The sequence below is a fragment of the Coffea eugenioides genome, chromosome 1 (assembly GCF_003713205.1).
Source record: "Coffea eugenioides isolate CCC68of chromosome 1, Ceug_1.0, whole genome shotgun sequence".
Lineage (NCBI taxonomy): Eukaryota > Viridiplantae > Streptophyta > Magnoliopsida > Gentianales > Rubiaceae > Coffea > Coffea eugenioides.
Genome location: NC_040035.1, coordinates 39,283,127 through 39,295,221, shown reverse-complemented (window position 1 = coordinate 39,295,221; position 12,095 = coordinate 39,283,127). Strand labels below are relative to the sequence as shown.

Sequence of the window (12,095 nt, the reverse complement as noted above, 5' to 3'; positions counted from 1 at the left end):
AAGTGATTTTTTAAAACCTTAGAAGTGCTAGGTGATATCAAAAGAAACTTCAGGGTAGGTTTATGATATTATCCCACTACTATAATCACATCAAACGGAATAGCATGTAAAGCATACAAAGGTAAGGGATAATTTCAAACCTCCATTGAGGATTCTAACAATTCCACTATCCTCCCCTAAAATTTAAAAAATAATCACTTACCTCCCCTATAAGCTATTTGGAACCCAGTGCTTACCTCATGGGTAGAGCTGTTAAGTCAATCGAGTAGCTCGAAAGCTCGTTAGAGCTCGACTCGTTAAGGCTCGAGCTCGGCTCGTTAATTTTGGTTAACGAGTCGAGCTCGAGCTCGAAACATGCTCGTTTAGTTAACGAGCCGAGTAAGCTCGGCTCGTTTGATACTCGAGTAGCTCGTTAGAGCTCGTTAATGAAGGGCATATTTGTTATTTTAGAAATCAAAATTATAAAAATTAAAAATTATAGGTTTTTATTAAGATTAATTTGCACGAGCTCGAGCTCAAGCTCGTGAAGCTCGACTCATTTGTGATAAACGAGTCAAGCTCGAGCTCGAGCTCGAGCCACATGTAAATTTAACGAGCCGAGTTCGAACATATTTTAAAGCTCGTTTTCCTAACGAGCTCGAGTAGAGCTCGGCTCGAATTAAACTCGAGTCGAGCTCGGCAGCCAAATACTCGGCTCGACTCGGCTCGATTAACAGCTCTACTCATGGGTGGTCAAATGACTTTACCATCCTTACAACTTAGGAAATATTACGTATTTATATGGAGAGAAACAATTTAGTCACTCGTACTAAATTAATCATGATTTTGAATATAAAAAAATTTGAAAATCTTGAACACTAAATTTTATAACAATAATTGTTAACATTTTAAAATTCTTTTTCTATATTTTAGTAGTTCTTTTAATTTCTTTCTCCTAAAAAAAGATTAAAATTACTATTTAGATATTATTATTTCATCAATGTTTCATAAGAAAACAAGATGAATATGAAAATACACAAAAAGAGGGTAAAGTATTAAAATATGTTTACAATTAGATTTTATTACATTATGGATAAAATGTAACTGCACATAATCTATTCTTTTCTTTCTTTAGTGTTTCTTTTCTTTTCTTTGTATACGTAATCCAAACAAGATGGTTAGGAAAAAAATTTTCTACTTTGATTTAATTGCTTTTCCAATAAAATCATGCCCTTTTATTAATCCAAATGTTGCTTGAGAGTTGGTTTTTTTTAATTAAAGAAATAATTCAAAAAAACATAACATATTTTAGCATATTCTATATTTTTTAATAGTAGCCATCTATTGTGATGTTTTTCTCATGAGAATGCCATACTTTGTCTTGTTCAATTTCTTTTCAAATTCTGATACTAATAGTTTTGGAATTTTTCGTGTAAATCTTGATTCCAAATAACAAGTTTTCCTCTCCAATACTTTGATTTTGCTATTTTATGTAGTACTATGAAAAATACTTATTGTTTTTAAATTCTATTACACTCATGCTAGAGTTTAGTCTTTATTATCTATTTTTAACTAATACTTCCTTTTGATTCTAAGTCAACCAACTAGTAATAAGTTAAGGGATATTTTTGGTATAAAATATTCTTCTTGCTCTTGAAATCATTTTTTATTGTTGATTTTATTGCATTGGGCTAATTTGTTACAAGAATATTAGTTTTAAGGGAGGTTAATGATATTTTGAAAATATCAGGGGAGGGCAGTGAAACTGTCATAAGCCTCAGGAGAGGTTTCTGAAATTATCCCTAAAGGCAGTGCAAAACAATTTTGATCTTCAGCAGTAACATGACAGCTAACTTTCCGAGATGGACAAATGAAATACCAGAAAGGATTATATGATGATGTTTTTGGTAAACATCCTTAGGACTGCAGTTTCTTATACACGAACTAATTACAGCATTATAATTATGTCTGAAGAATTCGATATAAGAACCTTTTGAAAACAATATAACCATTAGCACTTGAGCACATCATTATCTGGAAGAAAGGAGGTTTTTTTTTTTTTAAAAAAAAAAAAAAAAAAAGCCACAATTTCACCTTCTAGTTCAAAGCACGTATACAATGCAATAGCTGTACGCAATCACTGTCAGCAGTAAGACTCCAGATTAGTGTCTCAGCAAAAGCAGAAATGAGAAAGGTGAGTGTAAGTAACCTGCTGCAGGAATTTATCATGCACCAGATTCTTGAGTTTATTAACATTCCAGCCATATCAGAAGAGAGAAGCTCATTAAGGTATTAACTGGATTTGTTATTATGTTTTCATAGGACCATGACACATAAGCTGCAGCAAGCTCAATGCGAAGTCTTATCATTAACAAGCCATTGATGATGATAAAACCAAATTGCAGTTTTAATAGAGGGGAAACAAGACAAGTTTTTCATTATATTTACTTCAGGGATATGAATCAAATTCCTCCATTCCTTGCTGGAAATGCTTTTCTGCTTGGTTGAGAAGTATTATTGAACTTTTCCTGGTATTTATGTTTATGTACTGCATTCCCCCTTTAGTGGTAGTAGTCTCTCTAGAACACATTAATTGAACTCGACTCTTTAGAGGCAATGGTCTCTCTAAAAGACATTAATTTGAACTCAACCATGATAGAAGCATCGGTTACCACCATCTGCTTCTGAACTCAGAAGTGACAGAAGTCATACATACAGGAACATTTAATGGTAAAATTTCAATCACACAACAAGAAGGAAAACAATATTTGGAATCTATATTATACTCGTACCTTTAATAGAAAACAATTAATATTTCTCATATCTTCTCAATTTTCCTCCACAAGATACACCTTACAGATATCATCAATAAGCTATACCTTACAGCCTTCTTCTGGGGGAAAAAAATTTACTATTCTCACAACAACCTTACATTCTTTTGACCACAATGTGTATGAGGCGATGTATTGTATTACAAGAGTTGCAAAGGTCAACTAAGATTGCACCATAAGAAGCTGCTATACCTTACGAGCCAATGTTCTCTGCTTTGTTGCATGCTGAACCACTTTTTCTTCCACAGGAAGACCCTTCCTGCGTCTCACAGCATCAATGAGTTTCCTTGCTGTATTGTGTGGCATGCTCGAACCATCTCCAAACTCTTCTCTCTCTTCTTCTGTCTTGGGTACAAAGAAAGGATCCTCTGGAAGTGTTTCCCAGTGACTAAGGACAAGTAGAGCACTTGCAGCACCAGAAGTCCATCTCCTCAGCTCATCGGCAAATCCAAAACTTTCAGCAACAGGAACATATGCATGTACAGTAAATAGAGGTGACCCTTCCTGCATTTCTTCCTTGACAACTCGGGCGCGCCTCCTAGAAAGCACTGCATACATGGAACCCAAATGCTCGGTTGGTGTGTTTAACTCACAAAAATACATTGCTTCCACAAGCCTAGGTTTTCTTTGAAGTAAAGCCGCCCTGCAAGCATCCTTAACAGCTGTCATAACCTGTCCAGCAAAGATGCCATACTGCTCTGACTGTGGAGCAGAAGCATCTGCCTCAATTGGTTGCTCAGCCAGTGGAGATATATAAACCTCAACTACAAATGCCAAACCCCACATAGGTTCTTCACACAATGGGCCAGATGCTGTAGCAAATTGGAATCCAGACACAACACTGCTCTCGAGACTCTCTGCTTCTCGCCATAAAGTTTGATCTGTTACTCCTGATGTATCAGCTGATTTACCACTCAAATCAGAGCCATCGAGGAATCCCAATCTAACAGAGACATAAGGGTGTCCCCTAATTAAAACAGGAGAATCGTCAAACTTTCCCTTTGTATCTGGAGTCAACAGAAGATTAGGACCCACCTGTCTAGGCCCCAAAGCCCAGATCCTATTAAAGAGTTTTTGCCACCGTGTTCTGCATTTCTCAGATCGTTCTTTGTCGGCCTCTGAATCTCCATTAGTATAATCACTTTCAACAGCATCAATAATGCGTTTCTTCAGTGCTTCAATTGGATTTTCATCTTCCACAATGCTACCTCTCGATGTTTCCAAGCTTTTGCAATCTTGACCAGATTTACCTCCTATAATATCCCCAATAAGCTCAGAACTCTCATCAAGCAGCTTCGTTAACATAGTTGGAAGTTTCATCACCTTCACTCGAACTACACACCTTCCATTTGGGGTAGTTTTCTCAATAACTTCAGAGCTGCCACTCAATTGCTTCAGATTATCTAATGGATTGCTTAACTTGCCTTCAATCGTCTCTTTGTATGATACAAGAGGGGGAGAGACTTCCAAGCTTACTTTTGCAAATCTCTCCTTCAAATCTTTAATGCATCTTTCGAGATGAACCTCACCTGCAGCAGCTAGCACGTGTTCACCTCTAGCAGATACTGCCACCTCAACAAATGGGTCTGCACGATTCAAAAGCCTTAGACCTTTCATCAGTGCGCCCATATCAGCAGGATCAGAAGGCTCAATTGCAACTTTCAAAGTGGGTGCAACTTGAAAAACCATGCTTGAGAAAGGCCAACAGTTCTTTGTGGATGACAGAGTTGCACTTTTCAGTATATTCTGGCCAAGACCTCTAATGGCAATGATATTCCCTGCCTTTGCAGAGGCAACAGGTCTCAACCCCTGACCCATCATCAGATAAATAGACTGCAGCTCAGCTTCCTGCACATGCTTCTGCATTGATTCCCCCTTTAATGGATCATACAAAGCTGAAAGCACAAAAATCCTCTGTCCTGCATGTAGAACTCCACTAAAGACCCTCGCAAATGCAAGGAAGCATTCTTCTGATTCACCACTAGCGTCATCTGCATAATTACTCAGATCCTCTCCTCGAGGAAGCATTTTTAATGGCACTGCAAACATCTTGGAAACAAAAGCAACACAAGGCGCAGTAGGGCTAGAATTGCAAGCCTCCACGGATTTCCTCACAACCTCTGCTTCAGCAAGCACCTCAGAGCTGCCAGCATTGTCCAAGGTCTCCCTCTTAGGAAGCAAGCGAGATATCCGGAAAGACTGAGCAGTAATAGGGTCAGGCATATGCTTAACCACCATTGCCAATATCCTGTCCGACAATGGGAGCCAACGGCTCATCACAGACTGAAGAACAGCCTTTGGATCCTTGTTCTGAAGTTCACGTGGAGGTATCAACAAATTGAAGGACTTGATAACTTTCTCAAGAACTCCTCTATCACCATCCTCTTCTAAAGCAGCCTGATATACTTGCCAAAGTGGCTCCAAAACAAACTGAACAAACATGGGCCTTGCCTTAGATCCAGAACTCATACCCTTTTTCCCAACAATCATCTTTGTCTTTGCATTGAAATACCGAGGACCCCACAATGCTTTCTGCAGTGCAGCGGAGCTGGCCCCAAGTTTGGAAGCATAGAACTCAGCAAAATCCAGAATGCTAAACCCCCACCCATCTAATGCACAAACAAATGCAACATTTCCCTTCTGAGGTTGAAAAGTGTCCTCTTCATCGTCTTCTACGAACTCAAAGTTATCATCACCAACATCCCCAGAAGGTACCGAAAGAAGTGAATCAACATCTGACAAATACTTTTCAGACTTATATGCACTCACAATCCCATTAACCTCATGTACAATCCTCTGCAGCCGAGTATACGCTTCCATAGGACTCAATCTCAATTCAGAAATCAACCTATCAATCTTATTCAAAACCAAACACGGCGTAAGCTTCTCAATCCAAGCTTGACGCAAGACAGCATGAGTCTGAATATGAACCCCCTCAACAGCATCCACTAACACCAAAGCCCCATCACTCAACCTAGCAGCAGTAGATACCTCACTACAAAAATCCATGTGACCCGGGGAATCTATAAGATTTATCGAATGGTCCTCATACTGAAGAGCTATAGAAGAGCTCTTCATTGTTATAGCGCGCCTCTGTTCCTCATCTAAATAATCCATATATCTAAGCCTACCCGCCTGCTTAGGGTGGAGCACCCCACCTCCATAAGAGGCAATTAGGTGGTCAGCCAGTGTGGTCTTCCCATGATCCACATGGGCAAGAATGCATATGTTTCGTATTTTCGTACGGTCAAAATCACCCATTGTTCTACCCTTGTAATCCCACAAACTATCAAGAATAAACAATTACAGAGGTCACCCTAATTACACCGAAAATTCAAAACCTATGCGAACAACAAACCTACAAAAACCGAGTTGTAGAACTTCAAGAAACAGGTAAAAGCAGCAAAAAGGTTACTCTTTTGACAGTTTTCTTAAAGTGATCCTCGAATTGAAGAAAACCCAATAAAACGCAAGCAAGAAAAGACAGAAAATTTTGAGCTAGAGATATAAGTATACAGAAGAACAAGGCAAAAATGGTTTCTTTAGAAAGGGATGCAAAGATTGTCTGTTGGGCTCTTTCCTATGAAGAATTGGGGTAACTCTGGATTTCAGTGTTTTGTTGTATCGGCTGTTCTTTTCCTCTGGATTAAGGAACATGATTGTGAATCAAGAAACAAGTAGGAAGGTTTTCTGGGGCTTCCAAGATTGGGAAAGTCTGCAATATTTAGGGTTTCAGAGTCTATAGGAAAATGCAGGGGAGCTAGCTGAGAGAGGAAGAAAGAGAGGAGATTATGGGCTTAGGAATTGTTCGTGTTGTAGGCCTGCTGACTACCTTGTGTAATTTTGGAGTAGTCAAGCCAATTTATGGTTAACTAAGCCCAACTTCAGTAGAAGGGCAAGCATGGCAAAATGTATACACTTGATTTGAGTTCTATTGGAATGGGAAATTTGCTCCTTTTTTTTCATACAATTTCCAATCAAGCAACCGTAACTGCAGTAGAAGTATTCAATGTGGTGTAGAAATGTATGAAAAATATATCATTTTGAAAATGTAACTGTAATGAAGAAAAATACGATTACTGCAAATAGAAGAAGAATGTCATAAAAAGTAGTTTAATTATTTCCAAAAACATAAAGGAGCAATTTGATGCTGTAATTTTTTACATGAAAAAAAATTACCAACTTAAAAACATCTAAATGATGCAGGAATTAAAAGGGTGAAACTTGTAATTTAACTTAGTTTGTATAAGAAACTTAATAGGGGGATGCGCTGGTGTTTGGTGCCTGTGACTAAAGAGAATTATTCAATAGGTAAAAAATAATAGGCAACTTAGATTAATAAAGAGTTATGTGCATTCAATATTTTTTGCAAGGTGAACAAATGAATGAAAATAAGAGTAGGATAACAACGCATATTAAGTAATATTAATAAAATTGTTGCTGATAATAATGCATATTAACCCAATCCTACTTAATATGAGTAGCAGGAAATGCATAGATAATAGAGTAGTTTAGAGGACATTAAGTATGTCTGCTTATTTAGAGATAGTTAGAGTTATTGAAACCAACTTGGGCATCAACCTGCCATAAGGATCGGGTTGGCGAAGGATTGGATTGGTGAGTCAGTGGTTCAATCGATGGGTTACTGATTGAATCGTTGGGTCACACTACATAATAAAATATATGTATAATATAATTAAATAAACATATAAATTATAATATAAGTACAAAAATTCTTAAATGTTAACAAGTCATAACCTATTTATGTTTCATAGTTCATACACACAAACTATACCCATACGTGTTTTTTAGTTTATGAATTCATATTGATATTATATACAAACATAAATGATAAATCTAAGTGTCAAAGAGAGAAATAAACCCTAATTCCTAAATCCCTTTTCAATTTTTCTCATCTAATTGACAAAAGATGACAATGCTCATGTTAGTGTGGCTGGTCAAATTAAAAAATTGGGTAAAAAAATAATTTTAGAAAAATTGTCAAAACCCGCCGGGTTTGCCGAGTCACCGGTTCCACCGTCCAAATCAAACAGTTCAAAGTGAGTCATCTGCAACTCTGGTCCAATTGCTAAACAGGCCCGGTTCCATGGCGGGTTCATCGATTTGACTGGTTCAACCGTCAGGACGGGTCGGATTTAATAACTATGGAGATAGTAATAGTAGAATACCTAACCCCAGCAACAATCATCCATAGGCCCATTACAAGGAAGAAACCCCATGTACACTCAACAGACACCTTATGCTAAACCTACTATTACTATCCATTACTATGAATCGAAGCATAGAAACTGAACAAAAAGAAGAACTTATGACCACTACAGGGAGACATGCATGATTAATTTTCTATCACAACCTATATAGTTCCTTCTCTTTATTCAAAACAAAATTAGCTAAAGAAGATGAATTCGGAGGTAATTCATATTTGAGATACCATATAGTTGGGCTAATTACTTAGAATATAGGTTAAAAAAAGAAAAGTCGGACAATACAAAAATTGTGTCCAATGTAGGATAAAGCGAGACAAAAAATTTGTTAGGAGCTAAAGTGAAAAATGATATATATTTTAAGGAAATTAATTATGATTAACGCCTATTTCTTATGCTCAATTGTAACAGGTCCAAATCATCCTTAGCTTTAGGAAAAACGCTAAGTGCTGATTTTGGTATCAAGACTAGGAATTCTGTAGTGGGAAAGTTGGAGTCAAGAGGTATAATTGTTAACGTACACTAAGAATTCCTAAAGCTAGCCACGGGATGCTAAGGCATTAAGGGATGCCCAGCCTAGCCTTTTTCTTTTTTGTCCAAAAGTCAGGCTTTGTTTTGTACTTTTTGGAGGCAGCGAGTCAAAGCAAAAGCCCGGCAGCCTACCAGTTTTTTGAAAAAAATTCGGTCAGGTGCCGGGCTATCTTTTTAAAAAAAAAAATTCGGTGTCAGGTGCCAGGCTGACAGATTTATACCCAGCCTATGTCAGACCAATAAGTGTCCGACTTTTCTTCTTTTTACCTATATTCTAAGTAATTACTAATTAGCCATATAGTTGTATATTTTCCTCTTTGATATGCCATTGGCTCCAATCTAGGGATTCACTATTCTTCGGTGTTCAGTCTTTTTCTCTTGGTAGCCTTTGTAGCTACTATCCATTAGTATTGTTCTTTTCCTATCACATCATAAGCACACAAGTCAAATTACACAGAAGCACAAAGAGGAAGCTAATTAAGATGAACAATGAAAAAGAAACCCAAAAAACAGCAAGTAAACTGGCAACAAAGATTCGAATCAGTTATGGTTCTTTGTAAAATTTGAGCCTTTGGTTGCGTAATTTAGCTCCAATATTCCAACGGCATCCAATGCTAACCCCAAGAATCACCCACATAAATAATAAAACTATGGAACAAAACTCACCTCAAGTTGAACCACCACGAATAGCTTCGGCTAAAGACCATTCTGAAATATTGAGTATAAAGGCAGCAAAAATAGCCTAATCTTTGAAGCCGAAAGAGGGAAAACGAAAGAATGTGAAGGAGTAGGCATTGGAAGAACCATAACCGATGCTCAGACATTAATTCATAGGCCTGTCAATCGGGCCTAATGAGCCGGGCTTTGATGAGCTCAAGCTCAGCTCATTTAATTTGAATCATTTTCGGGCTTCGGCTATGAGTTTCGGGTTCGTAAATGTGAATCTCATACTCAGCTCACATAATATTCGGGTTGTGAGCCTTAATCGGGCTTAGCCCAAGCTCACTTATTACTCTTTAATTTTCTTAATATAATTACTATAACTATTAAGTTGTAAAACTAATTTAACATTTACAAGACTATAATATTAAAACTAAACATGAACAAATAATAGTTCTTAAAACGTATATAAACCAAAAATTTTTCAACAATATTTATATTTAATCCATTCAAAATGCATGAAAAATAGTAATAAAACATGCGATCATAAGCCAATACATCTTTAAAAGTTGAAACTTTTTTTATAATCTTGTGATTTAAATCCAAATATGCTTGATGATTTTTGTGTTTGTAGACCAAAAAAAAATCAACCAATATTATGCCAATACAAAAATTTACTCAACCAATAAGAAAAATTAGAGATTTAGTTATGCATTACCAATATTGGCTCTCAAGAAAGCTCATGAAAGAGTTTTTAGATGTATTTTTGTGTTTTGTAATTTATGTATATATTTAGTATTTAGTAATAATATATTTGGATATATAATTATACATAATATCAAAATATAAATATTATATATATAGGTAATTAAAGGGCCGGACCTATATCGGGTTTGAGCCTAATAAGGCCCAAGCTCGGCTCACATTTAATTCGGGCCTAATTTTTAGGCTCAGGCTCAGACCGGCTCACTAAATGATCGGGCTCATCGGCTTTCTGTCCGGCCGAACGAGCTGAGCTCGGGCTGGCCCAACCCCATTGACAGTCCTATTAATTCATCAACATGCCCACGTTTTTGGCTGTTTAATTGCTAGTGTGGAAGCTGTTTCAAAGACATGGATTTCAGACATGGGAACTCATATGTTGGTATAATTATTAGTTGTTTCAGACAATTGAATATCCCTAAATGGTTAGTTATCAGCAACGTCTCCTTATTTTAATTGCACTATAACACAATTTCAGTAATTACACCAATACATACGATTATATGAGTTGTACCCAATGCACAAACGATTGTAAAATAATCTCCCATTCCAGAAATATATAGATGTCTCCATAAATACAAACTTTAAATGTACAAACATGTGGTCATTTCTATAAACATACCCAAACACATGCTATCATGAGTTGTACCAAAAGTTTTAAAAAGCGACACATCATTCCACATTCCCAAAATGCCCCTATCTATGCGATTGAAATTCAAAACTCCTCTTTGACCACAACTCATTCTTATATAGTATAAGGAATCTTTTAGTTCTAAGAGTGGCATATAATTGTAAAATATTACTAGGTTGTGTGGGAGTTTGGTGCCTGTGGTTTAAGATAGTTAGTAGTTTTTATTTGATATAATAGCATGGACGACTAATTTGTAATCAGAAAAAGAGAATCATGAAAAAATTAAGAATAACGATATATTAAACTTGATAAGAATGGAAGATTAGGTAAAAGCGGAATTCATAAGTTTCATTCCCTAGAAGATATTAATATTTACATGAAGTTCAAGTAGTAGTCCGTTGCGTTTAGTTTTTTATTGCAAATGGTAGTAGTTTGTTATAGTAGTGGCTATCCTTGTATTGTCTCTATTATCTTGTAGATAGGTTGAGAGTCACAAAATTATTGAATATAGTATCAAAAATCATTTTTGAGTTAATAGTTCCTCTTTAATATTTGTAATTTTTGTAATACTTACCATGGTATGATACTTACTTGGATGCAGGAACAATATTAGCCATTAGTTGGCTTTCATCAGCAGTATCTTTATACCAAAAAGTTAGTACCATTGGTTGATAGATACATAACATTGTTAGTGAAAATATATTTATAATGATTTTTAGTATTTGGGCAGGTATTAGTCGAACTATTGATCAACACTGATGACTTGTCTGGTATGTGGATCTACTTTTATAGGTTATGGTTGAATATGAACAGTAATTGCAGGAAGGTTTGAATATATGAATTCTTTGTTAGTGTTATTTAAGAGGCATACTTACTTATTAGTTTTTTGAAAGAAAATTTAAATCGTACCTTTTATAATTTCTATCAAGGTGGAAGATGAAGATATCTGAAATGAGTGTCCTATCAATTTCTTGCAATTATTAGATAGGAGTTGTGTTATTCATAATCCATGAATATTTATTTTTGTTTGTAGAATTTGTGACGGAAATAGGTTGAACTTTTGCATTGGAAATATAGTACCTTCTATAAGTTTTGAAGAATTTGTTGAAAAATTATATATGTAAAACATAAATTAGTGTTTCAACATAAATTAGTGTTTCAACATTTTATCACTGTATAGCAAAAAAGTATTAGAACAAAATGTTAGATAAAATTTTTTTTATGAAAGTGGTTTTGGTTTATAAGAAAAGACTGAAGCAAAAGAAAAGGGAAAAGAAAGATGTGATTATACCATGGAAGAAATGAGAAATGGAGAAAATATCATTTAAGGTGTAGATGACGAATGTAATTTAGAAATTGATTGTTTAAATATTGTGAATGACTCTTTAAACTAGTAAATTTATATAAAATGAAATGATACATGGCAACCATTGTGGTAATAGTGATTGAAGCAAAAGTAGGAAAACATAGAATTTA

The 12,095-nt window shown here is 35.8% G+C and overlaps 1 protein-coding gene across 1 annotated transcript; it reads right to left on the bottom strand.

Moving 5' to 3' along the window:
- Positions 1-2,738: 2,738 nt before the first annotated feature.
- On the bottom strand, positions 2,739-6,613 carry LOC113761443 (elongation factor-like GTPase 1). Its single transcript, XM_027304434.1, has one exon. The coding sequence runs from the start codon at positions 6,069-6,071 to the stop codon at positions 2,997-2,999; it is 3,075 nt and encodes a 1,024-aa protein (XP_027160235.1). The 5' UTR covers positions 6,072-6,613; the 3' UTR covers positions 2,739-2,996.
- Positions 6,614-12,095: the final 5,482 nt, after the last annotated feature.

What these genes read in the sequence shown, in the direction of transcription:
- LOC113761443 (XM_027304434.1), bottom strand. Translation starts at nt 6,071, where the DNA reads ATGGGTGATTTTGACCGTACGAAAATACGAAACATATGCATTCTTGCC.